At 44.1% G+C, this 16740-nt stretch overlaps 1 protein-coding gene across 1 annotated transcript in view; it reads left to right on the top strand.

Annotated features, from left to right (window-relative positions):
• Positions 1–12347, top strand: part of ABLIM3 (actin binding LIM protein family member 3) — a 171168-nt gene extending 158821 nt beyond the window's left edge. The window contains exons 18-24 of the mRNA XM_078150557.1: positions 1325–1472; positions 3980–4009; positions 4960–5018; positions 6240–6300; positions 7575–7582; positions 8445–8525; positions 10097–12347. Coding sequence (XP_078006683.1) covers positions 1325–1472; positions 3980–4009; positions 4960–5018; positions 6240–6300; positions 7575–7582; positions 8445–8525; positions 10097–10210 — 501 coding nt within the window. The 3' untranslated portion in view covers positions 10211–12347. The remainder of the gene's footprint in view (positions 1–1324; positions 1473–3979; positions 4010–4959; positions 5019–6239; positions 6301–7574; positions 7583–8444; positions 8526–10096) is intronic.
• Positions 12348–16740: the final 4393 nt, after the last annotated feature.

Here is a 16740-nt window from a genome sequence, read left to right as displayed (position 1 = left end):
AAAGCCTATTTTTCATCATCTTGTGTCAGGTCAGTCCAAAATCTTGAATCTTAAGCTAACAGTCTTCATTCACAGCTAAATCATTAGGCTTCAGGTTTCTATGTATGATATAGATGGCATGAATTTCTTTTAGACTCCCGAGAATCTGGTATACAGGACCTTTATGTGGTCATTAGTGAGCACTTTACATTTCAAATGTTGTTCAGGTCCATCCCTGTAAGATGGATAATGTGAAGTGTTATTGCCCCTATTTTTTTTTTTGGCTAGACAATGGGGTTAAGTGACTTGCCCAGGGTCACACAGCTAGTAAGTGTTATGTGTCTGAGGCCAGATTTGAACTCAGCTCCTCCTGAATCCAAGGCCGGTGCTCTATCCACTACGCCACCTGCCCCCATTGTCCCTATTTTAGAAAGGAGAAAAGTGAAGCTTTGAGATGGAAAATGATTTGCCCTAGATCTCACAATTAGGTAAGAAATAAAAACCATGAAACCTTAGTCATTTTACTCAAAATCCATCATTTTTCACTATTAATTTGTAAGTGTTAATAAGAAGAAATTACATTTTATTTTGTCCAAAATACTTTATTCACAAGGCTCTTGACTGGTTAAGGATTCCGGCCTGGGGTTCATTCCCTCCTTCCTGAGCATACCCTTGTGGGAACCAAGTTTTGGTAACTTGGAATGACTTCCTGAATAGTGGGACTTGAGTTTTTCTAGATTTAAAACTATTCTTCAAAGAAAGAGGTGGATTGGGAATGGAAGGAAGACATTATTGTAGTCAGTTTCTATGATTCATTTGTCTTTATTTTGAAACTCAACCTGAAGATTTGTACAAAATAAAGTGTAAATTCTAATTTGGGCCTTTGGTCTGGAAGTGTGAGTTTCAGACTGCAGTTCTTGGATATCTTAATGGAAAAGATAGCCAGCAATAGTTCCCAAGCAGGAAGTGGCATCCATGCCCCATTCCAGTGTAAAATATATGCCCTCTTATCCTTTATTCTTTCCCTCTTTCTTCCTTTTCTCTTTCCTCTTCCTCCTCTCCCTCTTTTCAACATTTCTCTGTCTCTCTTGCTTCCCTACTACCTCTTCTCTTCTCCCTGTCTTTCCCTACTCTCTCTTCTCTTCTCCCCTTTTCTCTTTACTGATTCCCAATTCACTCTTTCTCTATTGCTTTCCTACTCCCTCTTCCCTACTTCTCTCTCTCTCTTCCTTCCCTACTCTCTCCCCTTCTCTCTTTCCCTCTTGTTTCTTTTCTACCTCTCTCCCCCCCATACCTTTCTCTTATCCTCCTCCCTCTTCCTTCTTATCCCCTTGCTCCCTCCCAGATCCAGAGTGGGATTGGAAGGCTCATTCTGAAGGAGGAGATGAAGGCTCGCTCCAGCTCCTATGCAGATCCCTGGACCCCTCCCCGGAGCTCAACCAGCAGCAGAGAAGCCTTGCACACTGCTGGCTATGAGACTTCCCTCAATGGCTGTAAGGGAAAGAGGGGTGGTGGTTAAGGGGTTCCTGCTCTCTTAATCCCTCTCAGTTGGATGTCCCAAAGCCCACTCAAAAGTTAGGAGAGACTTAGGAGCTAGGAAAAGAAATACAGTAACACCATGAACCTTTCATCCTGAGTTAGCAAATTACCTCTAAGAGTGCAGTATTATGTCTGCCACTTTCTTCTATCTTGAGCACCTAGTCCAAGACTCCAGTGTGTCTTCCTTAGTGAAGAATGTCATTCCCTCTTTCTGAACATTGATACAAGGTTCATCCTCAGTCCGTCCAAAGTTCCCTTAGTGATCTTATAAGCCTCTGGCTTTGAGTGATGCTCTCTAACTTCTCCCTCTAGCCATGTGCTTCTCACATTTATTTTGCATAACCTTACTTACTCCTTGCCTCTCAGCCCGGAAAGTCACCCCCACTGATGTGGAGTCAGGAGACCTGAATTTGGCTCCCTAACTATATGATAACCATGGGCAAATTGCATCATCATCATCATCATAGCACTTTAAGGTTTGCGAAGTTCTTTATGTATGGTATCTTACAATAACCCTGTGAAGTAGGTGTCATTATCATCCCTGTTTTACAGATGACAAAACTGAGGCTGAAAAAGGCTAAGTGACTTGGCCATCATCACACAGCTGGTAAAGATCTGAGGCAGATTTGAAGTTAGGTCTTCCTAACTCCAAGGCCAACACTCTATCCACTTCGGTAGCACCTAGCTGTATAAGTGTCTTGGTTTCCTCATTTATAAAATGAAGGCATTAGAATAGAGCCTTTAGAACCACCTAACTCTAAGAGGAGACAGTGTGGTTTGGGGGAAAAGACTACTGGATGTGGAGTCCAAGTACCTGGGTTTGAATCCCATTTCTACCACTTACCACCTGTGTGACTCTGGGCAAGTCACTTCACCTCCCTGAGTCTCAGTTTCCCTTTCTGTAAAATGAGGAGGTTATATTAGATGACCCCCAAGGTACCTTCTAGCTCTAATTCTAGAATCTATGATCTGATGATCCCCTGAGTGGGTATTATGTCAGTGACCTGGATTATACAAAATTATAGATGAGCCTATTTTCAGGGCCTTTTCCAGTTTATCAGGGCTTGTATTTTTCTGGCATAATCTTAGAGAACCCAAAGCATCTCCAAGCCATAATAGAGCATTCAAAAAAGACTTTAGTGGAGTGCTAGAAGCTCAGCAATGATCTCTGTGTCTGTCAACTGAAGATCAGAGTAGCTATCTTTGGTGAGGCCCCATAACTAGAGGGCTGACCACACTGCGATGAATATTTTTGGCCACAGTGACTAATGATGATAATCTGCTGTGGTATGAAGGATTTGGGAACTACATTAGTGAAAGGAAGATTTACACTGATGAAATCACAGATCTTTGCAATACAATGAAACCTTGCATAGACTTCTTTCCACACGATTCATCATGTGAGTCTTAGAAACACACCAGAGGGAGCTAGGAAGACCACCACTAAGAAGCATCTGGTCGGCAAGGTTGTAGGGGGAGAGCTTGGTAATTTTCTTCCATCCCATATGAGAAACTGAGTCCTTATCTTACCCATTGGAGAGGGGGAGTAAACACTGAGAAACTGCTGGGATTGCAAAAGACAACCCTAGCAGAATGGGCAAAAACCCTTCAGCCTCAATTCACTCAAAAAGAGAAAGTGGGAGAGGCAAAAGGTTCAAAAAGCAAGAGAAATGGGATTTTTGAAGCAGAATGAATGTAACCTAGGAATAAAGTCTTGCAGTGGAAAGTACTCTGGGCTAAGGGTCAAAAAACCTGGATTGGATTTCAAGCTCTGCCATTCAACCCAGTTTTGACCTTGAACAAGTCCCTTCCCTGCTCTGGATCTCAGTTTCCTCCATCATAACATTAAGGGATTAGGCTAGCTAAGCTCTACGATCTCTCCAAACTCTGGCATTCTGTGTTCTAAGGCCCATGGCAGCTCAAATATTCCAAATTCTCAGGACTCCTCCAGCTCAGACATTTTGTGTCTTGAAGTCCCTCCCAACTCTAACATTCCAAATTCTAAGGGCCCTCCTCTGGGCTCTGACATCCTATGCTGTAAGGTCCCTTTCAGCTTTGGCACTCTGTGTTAGCAATCCCTTTTATCTCTGATATTCTGTATTTTAAGGCACATTCCAATACTGACAGTCTATGTTCTGTGTTAAGTCTCTTCTCACTCTGAGAATCTGTGTCCTAATATTGTATAGTTCTGAGAGTAGACACAAAAGGGAATCAGCTTAAGAGAAGACTCTACTATTTCTATAGTTTGATCACTGGTTGGCCACTCAGCAGTAGCTGCTGGCCTGGGAACCCACTTTGCGTTGGCAATAGTGCAATAAGTAAAGTGGCTGGAAATTGGTCATTGGGAATATGGGTACCACAGGGAAGCCACACAGTGTAACTCCAAGGGGTAAATCTATTAGTGGGATAGATCTTGCCCTGCAGGCTACCCTGTGCTGACCTGACCTTTCTCTGATTGCAGCTCCCCGGTCCCATTACCTGGCTGACAGTGGTACGTAGAGTTTCTGCCCCGTAGTCTACCAAGAGACCTTCCCATCCTATCTTAGGGTTTATCAGCCCCTTTGGGTAGGAGATTAGCTTATATGGGGTGAGTCAGTTAGAACTGGGTTCTGGTAACAATTGAGTCCCTTATCATAATTTCCCTGGGCCTTAAAAAGACACCATTCACTGTTACTGTTTGTTCTCATTCACAGCTAATAGGTGGAGGTGGGGAAGGGGGAGCCTATTCCTAAAGCAGGAAGATAAATGAGGTGGGGCAAGAATGCCAACTTGCATGTGGAGGTACTGCTGACTGGTCTTTAGCTTGGGCCTTAGACCCCCTTAAAACAGAGAAGGTCATGAATCTTAGAGTCTCCTACTGGCCTTACCCCTGCCAAGGTGGGTAGAAGCAAGTTCTGGATTTGGAGTCAAAGGACCTGGGTTTGAATCCCAACTCTGCTACTTATGTATTATATTTATATTATACTTATTTGTGCAGCCTTAAAGCAAGCCACTTGAGCTCCCTGGGCCTCATTTTCTTCATTTGTAAAATGAGGGAGTTTACTAGATAATCTCTAATGTAAATAATCTCTGCCTTCCAGTTCTGAATCCTATGATCCTATTTAGAGGTCCCAGGTTTGAACCTTAACTCTGCCTCTAGTGGGTTTTATGAAATTGACTAACTTATCTCCCTTCTCTGAGCCTCCATCTCCTCATCTGTAAGTGGAGGTTGAGGGGAGGGAGTTAGAGAAATGTTCACTAATGTCCCTTTCACCTCTAGATGCTATGAACATGAAGAAAGAGCCTAGTTTTTGAGGCCTTTTCCTACCTTATTTATAGTTCTACACTCAAGGATATAGGGAAGATTTTTAATAGAGTGTATATCCTCACTGTGTTCCCTAGACTGGAGTGGGGGTCTTCGGGGTGAAGATACAAGTGATAGCCCTGATGTTTTCTTTTCAGATCCCCTCATCTCCAAGTCAGCATCACTCCCTGCCTACCGGAGAAATGGGCTTCACAGGGTAAGGAGGCCAGGTGGTCACATCTGTCCCAGGGGCTGATATTACTCACAAATCTTATTTGTTATTTAGGTTTTTTATGGGTAAAATGTTGACAAAGCTATGGGGATGCTAGTGGGCAGGGAAGACTTACCTGAGAGGTTTTCTGTTTGTTTGGTATTACAGTTAAGACCATTTGAATCCCAGAGGGGGAAAAAAGGATTAAATAAGGAGGATAATATTTAGTGAATAATAATATGACATGGCAGATATAAGAATTAATGGGAGCTTAGGTTGCATGGATTCGTACTGTCTAGAGCAAGGGATGTGAGAATCCTGCTGTCTTCTGCCCCGGTTAGACCATCTGGTGCACTGTGTCCAGTTCTGGTTACCACATTTGGGGAAGCACAGTAACAAGTTAGTGCCATGCACAGAACAGCAAGGATGGTAAAGGAATTAGAGACCTAGGGTGAAACCATCCCCTCTGGCTGGGAGATTGGGCTATGTGGGAATGAGTCCCCTGGAACTGAGGCCTGTCAGCAGATGAGTCCCTCATCATGATTTCCCTGGGCCTTAAGAAGGCATATTCATGCCATATGAGGACTGTTCACAGGAACGAGGGATATTTATCCTGGAGAAGAAAAGACATGGGAGAGGGAATATGAGTTATCTTTAAATATCTGAAGCGCTGTTATGTGGGAAATGGATGAGAAACGTTCTGCTTGGCCCCAGGGAGCAAAACTGGGAGCAACAGGTGGATATTACAGTGAGCCAGATACGGGTTTGATGTCAGCAAAGACTGCTTGACGAGCTGTCCCAAAGTGGAATGGGCTCCCTCAGGAGGCAATGGACACCCTGCCCCTGGAGGTCTTCCAGGGGAAACCAGAAGGCTATCCTGTGTCAGAGGCATCGTAGAGAGAGTAATCTCTAGGGGCCAAACTAACCTCAGGCCCAGGTTGAATTGAGTGCCCTCTAAGGCCCCTTTCAGTCATCACAGGGACAGCTGAGGGACTATGATTGGTAATGCATCACTGTGCAGAGAAACCTCCCAAAATTGGGTCAAAACTCCCACTAGGCTGTGTGTGTGTGTGTCTGTGTGTGTGTGTCTGTGTGTGTGTGTGTGTGTGTTGTGTGTGCGTGTGCACGCATGAGTGCATACATGCAATGAGGAAGGCATGGAATACCACAGGAAGAGGCTGGTGACCGATTGCAGGAAGCCAATCTTGTGGTTTCTCTTCTCTGCAGACACCCAGTGCAGATCTCTTTCACTATGACAGCATGAATGCCGTCAATTGGGGGATGCGAGGTGAGTCAAGTGGAGCTGGATTCTGAGAGGGAGATGCCCTCATCACCCATTCATTGAGCTTCATCACTGCTTCCATTAAGGATAGTACTTCCGTAGCAGAAACTCAGCCTCCATCCCTGCTAATAGTCTGAGAGATTGCCTGCCCCCACAGTCCTGTCCCATCCAATCATCTAGCTCCTGTTTTCTTATAATTCAATTTAATTCTGTTCTACAAACATGGATTAAGATGCTACTAAGTGCCAGGCCCTGGGGATGCAAAGACAAAAATAGGCCAAATCTTATCTTCAAGTTGCTTATCTTTTACTTTGGGAATACACTTTGCGCACAAAAAAAGTAAATACAAAGTATACACAGAAGCTAGGAGGCCTAGTGAATAGATCTCTTCACTTCGAGTTGAGAAAATCTGAGATTAAAAATTGCCTCAGACATTTACTAGCTGTGAGTACTGACTCTGTCACTTTACTTGTTCTGTGACCTTGGGCAAGTCCCTTGATGTCCTTGGGTCTCAATTTTATCATCTATAAAATGGATGCTTTAATGTTATTTGTGTGACCTTGGACAAGTCATTTAACATCTTAGTTTCCATATGTGTGAACTAAGAGGATTGTGACTATCTCTGCAACCTTAGGCAAGTCATTGAACATCTTTGGGCTCTGGAGACTGAACTAAGAAATCTCCAAGGGCCCTTCTGGCCTCAGATTACTTGTTTCCTATGGTCCTTGGGATTCTCTCTAGTTCTGAATCATCTGAGTCTCATTTGCCCTCAGGTGGTCAGCCCCTTGGTCCCAGACCCCTCCAACCTCAGGTCTTCCCCTCACCAGCAGCTCTTCCCCTTTGAATGATTTCCAGACAACCCACAAACAAGAGTCTGACTACTGCCTGAAGGCAAATGTGGCACAGCGAGTTCCCAGGCGGCAGACGCCTGCCAACCTCTCCTACATGGAGAAGCACCGGGTCCATATGTATTCCCTTCTTCTGAAGCCAGGAGCCCAGTGGACTGAGTCAGCTGCCAAGAGTACCATCCAGCCTCTTCCTCAGGCTCCCATGAGGTGTGTCAGGGTGTAAAGATGTACCTTGCACTGAGAGTTACCTCCTAAATGCCTCTCAGGAGTGGAGAATGGAGGCTGAGGGGTACAGGGGGGAAAGTCTTTCAGAAAGCAGATACAGCATCCCAGTGCAAAGCCTGCCAAAGGTAGGGAGGGGCGAGGCACCGATGTGAGAGTGAGTTGGGGAATGCACACTGATCTGTTTGTTTCTCTCTTTTCTCTCTGCAGAATACAAGGTAAGAACCACCCCACATTGCCAGGGCTCTCTCCTACCCAATGAATAGCTGGGCTAGCAAGTCATCACAGTGGTGTCAATACTGAATTCCTAGGGGCCTTCCAAAGATGGCCTTTCTTTTCACCTCTATCCCCCACCCTCAGAACTCGCCATGTGTTCCCTGGATCCTGCCTTTGAAAATTAAATGGGAAAGACAGCATGGAGATGTTCCATAGCCTGAACTTGTCACTCATCAGCTGTGTGACCATTGGCAAGTGACCATCTCTCTAAGGGCCCCAGTTCCCTCTTTAGTAAAATTAGAAAGTTGAACTAGGTGTTCTGATTCTGATACTTCAGGGCTCCCTAGGGGACCACAGAATATTAGATCATAGGATCGTTGGCCTAAAGTTGTAAGGAATCTTTCATCTAACCCCCTTCCCTCATTTACAGATGAAGAAACTGAGGCACAGAGAGACAAAGTAATCTGCCCAAGCTTATACAAATAATAAATGCCAGAGGTAGAACCCAGGTGCTCTGACTCCAGGATCAGCATTCTGAACTTGGAATTCAGAGACTCTGAACTCTAATAGCCACCATTCAGATCCACGAGCAGCCTAGTTCTAGGACCAGTACCGGGGCTCGTAGGACTACAAATTCACAGCAGTTCCCCCAAGGTTTCCTAAGCCATCCTTGTTCCATTGGTAAGAGTTGAACCTCTGGTCCTTCTGCAGAGAGGTAAGCCCCTGAGCTCAGAGCTTGGTTGGAGGGGTGCTCTAGCTGCTTAACCAGCTGAGGAAGCTGGAGATTCCTTATACCTCCTCCCTTGCAACAGAGCTCACCTAATCCTCCATGATAAGCTATCTGTCTCCTCCCTTGCTCGTTAGATCTATCCGTATGAACTGCTTCTGGTGACCACCAGGGGGAGAAACCGACTACCCAAAGATGTGGACAGGACACGTTTAGAAGTGAGTGGAGAGTTGATTCAATCCTAATTCCAAGTCAATTCCAAAAGTAACCTATTATTTCTAGTAACCGTTCTGTGTCGGAGATACACATTGAGTGCAAGATTTAAAAGAGTTTGTAGTATAGTGGAAAGAATACTGAAGCAGGAAGCTGGAGACCAGGATTTCGAGGTCCAGCCCTGCTCCTCAGGACCCTTGGCCCTCAGTTTGGAGATAACAATGCTTGTACTACCTACATCATCGTGCTATTATGAGGAAAGCGTTTTATAAACCTCGAAGGGTATTACAAATGTTGGCCATGACAAATCTCCTCATAACAATCCTACCCTTGTATGTAGTGCATTAACATGCCCATTATACATATCAAATAAGATAATGTTAAAAAGCATGCTATAGAAGTGGATGGTTTTCATCGTCATGTATTCAATTCATTCCGATATACCTTTGTTAAGTGCCTACTGCATACCATGGTTGGCACTGAGGCTACAAAAGATCTTACAACCTAAAAAGGGAAAAAATAATACATTAATAATTACAAAACTGCTGAAGGAGAAGGGGTAGATTGGAGGGAGGTGGAGGAGGAGAGTTTCAAGCAGTGCGGTGAAGGAATAGAATGGTGAGCAGAGGGAAGTGAGGGGGTTCAGCACAATGAAGGGCAGCTTTGGTGAAGGTTATAACGAGAGGGTAAAGACTACTGAACTTAGAACCAGAAACCTGAATTCAAATCCTAACTCTACTACTCACTAACCTTGTAATGATGAGTAAGTTACTTCACTTCTCTGGGTCCCTGTTTCCTTATCTATAAAAGGCAGAAGTGGAAAATGATGCTCTGAGGTCTTTACCAGCAGTGATAATGAATAGTCTACGATCCCTTCCAATTTTACAGCTTACAGTCTATTTCTAGGATTCTCTCTAGATATTATGTTCTATGTCCTGAGGTCTTTAGCATCTTTAACATTTTATATTCTATATTCTGCAAGCCCTTCTGGCTCTTCCGTCTTATTATGTTCTAAAGGCATTTACAGAACTGACATCCTATATTATAAGCTCCTTTTCAGGACCAACATTCTATCTCTAAGGTCCATTTTGGTTTTAAGATTCTGTGACCTGTGGTCTTCTCTGTCATTTATGTCCTTTTTTTCTAAGATCCCTTCCAACTCTAACATTCTATGCACTATGATCTGAAGGCCTTTCTAGCTCTAATATTCTGTGATCCTTTGATTCTGTTATAAGAAGACCACCGGGCATTGCCAGGCAGACAGAAGCCAGCTAAAATGTAAATTCCCAAGACCATAGGATTTGGAGCTGGAAAGGACCTCAGACATCATTTAATGCAACTCCCTTGTTTCATTCAACACTCTAATTTTACAAACGAAAAAACAAAGGGCCACATGAAAAGTAATATACCCAGGGTCATACGGATAGTAAGTAACAACTGGGATTTGAATTCAGGTCTTCTGACATCAAATGCAATGCTCTTTCCAGGGAGTACATGCCTCTGGTTCCCCATCCAGTCCCCAAGCTGCCCTCCCCCACTCATGCTGTTCTCCCTTTCTCTATCCCTCTATTTCCAGCGTCACCTGTCCCAAGAAGAGTTCTATCAGATCTTTGGCATGACCATCACTGAATTTGACCGACTGGCCCTCTGGAAGAGGAACGAACTGAAGAAACAAGCTCGGCTTTTCTGAGATCACAAACCTATAAATAGACATTTATATAAAGATATATGTATAAGTCTCTATATTGGAGCTCAGTATAACCCACTCTCATACAGAAGGAGATGCTGCCTGCAGGGATATTTACTTTTCTGGACTGTCAGGCGATTTCTAAGTTATTCAAAAGTTTTTAACTTCTTCATTTCCTCTTTTCTAAGTGCACTGAGATCCGGGGAAGGATTTTCAGGGAGCTCTAGCCCTTTCACTAGGGCCTTTTTTATACAGAAACATCTAGTTTGTGGTAACTTGGGCTCCCCCAACCCCCACCACAGTCCCAATCCTCTCTACCAAGAGAGGCTATGGGAATCTCTCCTCTGTTTGATCCCCTGTTTCTTTCCCAAGCTTCCACTGTGTGCCTCACATGGTGAAGTGGAAAGAGCACTGGATTTCTAGTCAGAGGTCCTGGGTTCAAATCCTGGCTCTGCTGCTTACTACATGTGTCACCTTGGGTAAACCATTTTAACTCTTCTGGGCCTCAGTTTTCTCTTCCACAAAATGAGGGGCTGGACTAGATCATATCCGAGGTGCCTTCTAGCTGTGGTTCAGACCCCTGATTGGGTACTCCCACGGAGTGATCCACAGGGCTCTCCAGCGTCAGTGAGTCCCTCTGGGAGCTGACTGAGTAGAGAGAAGACTTTTTCGCTGTTTAGTTAGTAATTAGGAAATTTTGGAAGGAAAGGGGAGGTGGCCTAAGTAGACTCTATAGACTAAGTCCCCCATCACTGCAAATCTTCGAGTGAAGTGAACGAGTAGAGGGGATTCCTGCTCAGGCACAGGTTGAACCAAATAAACTATGGGGTCCCTCTCAGCTCTGATACTCTATTATTCTCTAAGGAAGATCTTCCTAATGACTAGAGCTGTCCAACAACGGAGTAAATTGCCTCATGAGTTAGTGAGTTCCCCATCAGTGGAGGTATTCAAGCAGAGACTGGATGAACAACTTCCAGAAAGAGTGGAGACAGGATTTCTGCACTGGGTAAGGTGGGGGGGAGGGGGAACTAGTTGGATTCTAAGCTCCCTTCCAGATTTAAGATTCTAGGATTCTCTTCCTCTGGTCTGAAATTTTTATTCTATCCCTTTGCACATCAACTAGTTACATCAGTGAGTAGTGATGCCCTAGAAGGAATGACTTCACCTTGTTTCCCTCCAGATTTATTTCCTCAATCATGGTCTTTCCTTTGCCTAGAAACCACGGTAAGGAGCACTTAACCTTTCTCTCTTGCTCCAGACTGCCTGACCCTTTCCCCTCTGCAGGGCAGACTGATTCCCTAAACTCCTATGAATTCTAAACTCTATATTCAATGTGCCTCGTGTCTGAAACACACCAGAGGGATGATCTTATCATTCCTCTTCTTGATTCTAAGAAAGTCTGTGTCATTCCAAGGAAGATTTATAGCCTGACACCTGCTCCTCTTGAGTAAGCACTATCTTTTCTTGGGCCCTCTGGCTCCATTCCTTAAATATGGGTGGGGTTCACTGGGCTGGCCCTGGAGAAGCAGCTGCTGAGTGGAATATAATGGTTAATATTCCTGGGAGTCCCCCTGCTTCTGCTTTCTCATTTAACTGGTCCCTCTACCCTTTAGAGCAGATGCCTCTCACTCTCATATTTGCCTTCTTTCTTGAGAGAGTGATGCCCTGAGGAGCCAGAGATATATCATGGCTTATATGCCTGGAAGCCCCTTGCCTTTGCTTTCTCCCTTAACTGCCCTGCAATGGTGGATGGCTCCTCCAAGGAGACACAGAGCATAAACTATGTCCATAGGTCACATAGGACTGATGAAAGATGAGCCTGTTGGTGGAATGATGATGGTTCTTCCATTTGATAAGAGTTTGTCAAAGCCTGTGTTAACTGGGGAGGAGGCTGTGCCCTGCAGAGTCTTGTGACGAGAAACCTAAAGACTAACATTCAATGCTATCATTTGAAATTCTAACCTGTATTACACCCTCACTTCCTTTTGAGACCTTCTTGGCTTGCATGGTCCAGGCCAGAAGCTGCCTTGGGAGCTGAGATCTCATCACTTATCTCTGATAATTTAGGAAGATTTTTTAAAAAATTTTGGTTATTGTCGTTGGCTTTTTCCCTCTCCATAAAACACATACTTTCAACTAAGCCTTATGCCCTCCTGTATTTTTTCTGGTCTGGGTGGAATTAGAATCAACAGGGAAAATACAGAACAGACTTCTCATAGCCAAAGAACCTAGGCCTCCATTGGTCAATCTCTTCCCATTTATGCTCCTCGGGGCACAGTGGATAGGTCTGTAGGAGGCAGTGTAGGCTGGTGTGGGCTTCCCAGTGATATGAGACAATGGGACATTCATCTACCTTCTACCCACTAGTTCTTGCTTTTAAACCTAGGCATAATATACTTAGGGTGTGGCTGTCACCTTCATCACAACACACAGCTTGGCACGTTGAAAAATAAAACGTCAACTGGGAATCAAGAGATCTGGAGCCTTTCCCTACTTAGCACACTCTGTGTGACCTTGAACATGTGATCTTCCCATCTCTGAGCCCATTTCTCAACTGAATAATGGAAAGGATTAAATGTGAGGCTCTCTCCATCTCCTTCCATTTTCGACATTCTGTGCTGTCTGGCCCCTTCCAGCTCTGATGATCTATGAAATGGGTACCTCTATGGAGGTAGTGATAATGGGAATTTTTATGGCACTTGAGAGTTTGCAAAGCACTTTTACATACATTAATCTCATTTGAGCTGCACACAACCTTCTGAAGTAGGTAATACTGGCATTATTAGCCCCATTTTACAGAGAAGGAAACTGTGCCTCAGATAAGTTGAGTGACTTGTTAGGCAAGAGGCAGGATTTGAACCAAGGTCCTTCTGACTGGATATTAATGTAGAATGTTCTTTAACTGTTGAACTATGTTACCTGTCTAGTTTAACCAAGTTTACTTATAAGTTCTTGGAATAGTTGCTCAAATATGTAAAGGTTCATCATTCTTAATGGAATTCAGGACATTTATGAGGGAAAATGGTTGATCCACTGCTCCCCCCCAACAAAGAGGAATCTGGAAAGGGAGGAGAAGCAGGAGGTATGTCCATGCAAAATTCACTCAGTCTTCCAGTTCGCCAATCCACCTGAAAGGGGTCAGCCAACTCATTTTTGGAGGTATCTGTGTTTTTTTCCTTCCACCTTCCATTTAGGTAGTCATCTGAATGTTAGAATGATGTAATCAAAAGAGAATTGGAACTTAAAGCTGGAGAACCTGGGTTTGAATCTTGGCATTGGCACTTACTGGGAGGTGAGGAAGTGGAGGCAATGAGTGTAGATGTAGATGTAGAGTGTAGACTTTTTAGGAGTTTGGTTGTGAAAAGGGGGAAGACATTAGGTAAATAGCTTGAGGGGATAGCAGGGTCAAATAAAGGTATTTTAAGGATGGGGACCATCTGGGTATGTTTGTAGGAGCTAATGAATAGAGAAAGATTTAAGCTTAAATGTGATCAGAAGAGGGGTCAAGAGGCAAACTCTAGGAGGAAGCTGGAGGGGATAAGATTAAGGGTACAGGTAGAGGGGTGGGCCTTAACAAGATGGGCCGCTTTTTCCTCAGACTAGAAAGAAAGAGACAGACACAAAGACAGAGAGAGAGAGAGAGAGAGAGAGAGAGAGAGAGAGAGAGAGAGAGAGAGAGAGAGAGAGAGAGAGAATAGAGATTCATTTGAGGTGTGGAATTGAAGTAAAGTGTTTATTTCCCTTGTTAAGTATGAAGTGAGGTCCTCTGTGGGGAAGTACTGGGTCAGGAAGTAGTTGTAGGTGGCTTGAGGAGGGGGAGAAGACTTGAAGCAAAAGGTTTACCTAGATAATGGCAAATTTGAAGTAGACGTAGCATGGTATGCAGCTTCCTTCTTCAGGAGCATTCAGGTAGAAACAGTGAAGACAGATGGTGAGCATGACCCAGGGCTTCCATTTGTCAAAACCTGAGCTACAAAGGATTCAAGGGTTAGAGAATCCTTGAGTTCCACAGAATATCTGAAGATGGTAATCAAATTTCCTCAACTCTAGATTAGACACAACTGAAATGACTGAACAATGATGAGTATAACAAGACCATCATCTCCCTGTTTCTTGATACTATGCTTTTATTAATGCAGCCTAATGGAGCAGCTAGGTAGCCCAGTGGATGGAGTGTTGGGCCTGGAGTCAGGAAGACTTGAGTTCAAATTCAGCTTCAGATACTTACCAGTTGTGCGACCCTGGCCAAATCACTTAACCTCTGCCTCAGTTCCCTCATCTGTAAAATGGTGATAATAATAGCACCTATTTCCCAGGGTTGCAGTGAGGATTAAATGAGATAATTGTAAAATGTTTAGCTCAGTACCTGGCTCATAGTAAGCACTATTTGCTAATAAATAATAAATGTTAGATATTATTAATATTAATGTGGTATTAACTTCCTTTGCACTTTTGGCCCGAGCAGGGCTTTGTGAGAAAGAATGCTAGGAGATCATTCATCAGGTCCATTGCCAAGGTTAAAGGGATTTCACAGAAAACTTGGAGGAGGCTATCAATGTTAGAAGCATAGGTCTAGGGATGGCCATGTAGTTTAACTTAAGACACCGAAAGGGCCACCAAGACAGCACCAATGCCCCCAAACGGTGGTGGCCACTGAAACATTATGGAAAAGACTGACATACCTCAAGTGAAACTGGGAAGAGACAAAATCGGGGACATCACCACAAAGTGCAGTGGTCTTCAAGCCATGGCAGGAGGAATCAGAGGTATGTAGTCCCAAGAAAAGATGATCATAAGCTTTCTTTGAGGAACCTTTATCCGTCTTCATATCATGCTTTAGGATAACTCAGGTGATTCATAGGGAAGGGAGGGATCTTACTCAAGGGAGGCCGATTGGCCTGAGATCACAGGCAAGGGAGTGCCAATCACCTAAACAATTGAATATTTCTAGCTTGGAAGGTTTTAAACAGAGAAGATACCAGACATAGAGAGTTCTAGGAAAGGAATGGAATTAGAGGGGGATATAATGTCAGGCAGGAAGAGATGGTGTGGCTGGGGCATAGATGGATAGAACAAATATAGAGAAGACAGTTGGATAGAGAAGTCAAGTCTTTTTCTGAACTCCCACAGTCACCGATCAGAGATATGGGGAAAAAAATAAAGCAAGGATAAGGAATTCGGTAGACCTGAGCTCAGAACACAGATATGTCAAATGGGCACTTAGACTGTGCTCTGGTTGAGGAGGAGCTGTGAACCATTTGGAACCCAGAGCAGAATTCTGAAGGAAGACTAAGGGAAGCTTCCTCCCCTTTTTCAATCCTAGTAGATGCCCCTCAGAGATCTGCTTTCTGTGGCCTCAGCCAAGCAGAGTGAGTGTGTGTGTTACTTCCCTAGAGAGCAGGGACAGAAGCAACATTGTGCTGAGCCAAACAAGGGAGGCTTTCATCCAGATGCCAACATCAGGCTGGCACAGTGGTAAGATGCTTGGGGGCTGAGTTCTGAAAGGAACAGAAGAGTCAAGAGGCAGGGCAACTGGCCAATAAGGAGCACTCTACTGGGCAGGCCCCAGTCATAGAGCAAAGTGTAGGCTGGAGGGGAAGCTGAGAAGTCCACAGGGATCTTTAGCTAAAATCCTCATGACAAACTACTTTCTCTTATTTAGGAGAGAGTAGTGGAAAGAGTTCTAACCTCAGGGTTAACCTAGTAGACTTGGGTTCAATCCCAGCTCAATCAATCAATAAGCATTTCTTAAGCACCTGCTATATTCTGGGCACTGTGGTAAATATCAGAGACACAAAAAGAAGCAAAAGACAGGCCCTGCCCTCAAGGACCTTGCAATCTAACAGGGAGATAACATGCAAACAGACATATACAAAGCAGAGAGAAGGCTCTAGAATTAAGAGTTGGAAAAAGCTTCCTATAACACATGGGATTTTAGTTGGAACTTGAAGGAAGTCAGGGAAGTCAGTAGGTGGGGAGAGCATTCTAGGCATGGGGGAGAGTCAGAGAAAATGCCTAGAGTTTAAAGATGAAATGTCTTGTTCATAGAACAGTAAAGAGTATACAGTGGCTCAAGGAGTATACGGTGGAGAATAAGGTGTAAAAAGAGTGAAACAGTAGGAAAATATTAACTTTTGATGGACTTTGAGCACCAGGCAGAGGATTTTGTATTTGATTCTGGAGGTGATAGGGAACCATTGGAGTTTATTGAGTGGGGAGAGGGGGAAGAGAGGAGGTGACATGGGTGTGCTTTAGGAAAATCAGTTTGGTACCGAATGGAAGATAAATTGGAGTAAGGAGAGACTTGAAGCAGGAAGACCCACCAACAGGTTTTGAGAGTCTGTACTAAAGTGGAACCAGTGTCAGAGGAGAAAAGGGGACATATTTGAGATGCATTGCAAAGGTGAAACTGGCAGGCTTTGACAATGGGTTGGAAATGGGGGATGAAAGATACTGAGGAGTTGAGGATGGCTGAGGGACTGGAATGATGGCACTGCTCTCTACAATACTAGGGAAGAAGGGTGGGGAAGGTC

Source organism: Phascolarctos cinereus, unplaced genomic scaffold, assembly GCF_003287225.1.
Source record: "Phascolarctos cinereus isolate Bilbo 61053 unplaced genomic scaffold, phaCin_HiC Scaffold_2;HRSCAF=192, whole genome shotgun sequence".
Classification (NCBI taxonomy): Eukaryota; Metazoa; Chordata; class Mammalia; order Diprotodontia; family Phascolarctidae; genus Phascolarctos; species Phascolarctos cinereus.
Note: the sequence above shows the minus strand (reverse complement) of the source record. Positions and strands in the feature narration are given on the sequence as shown.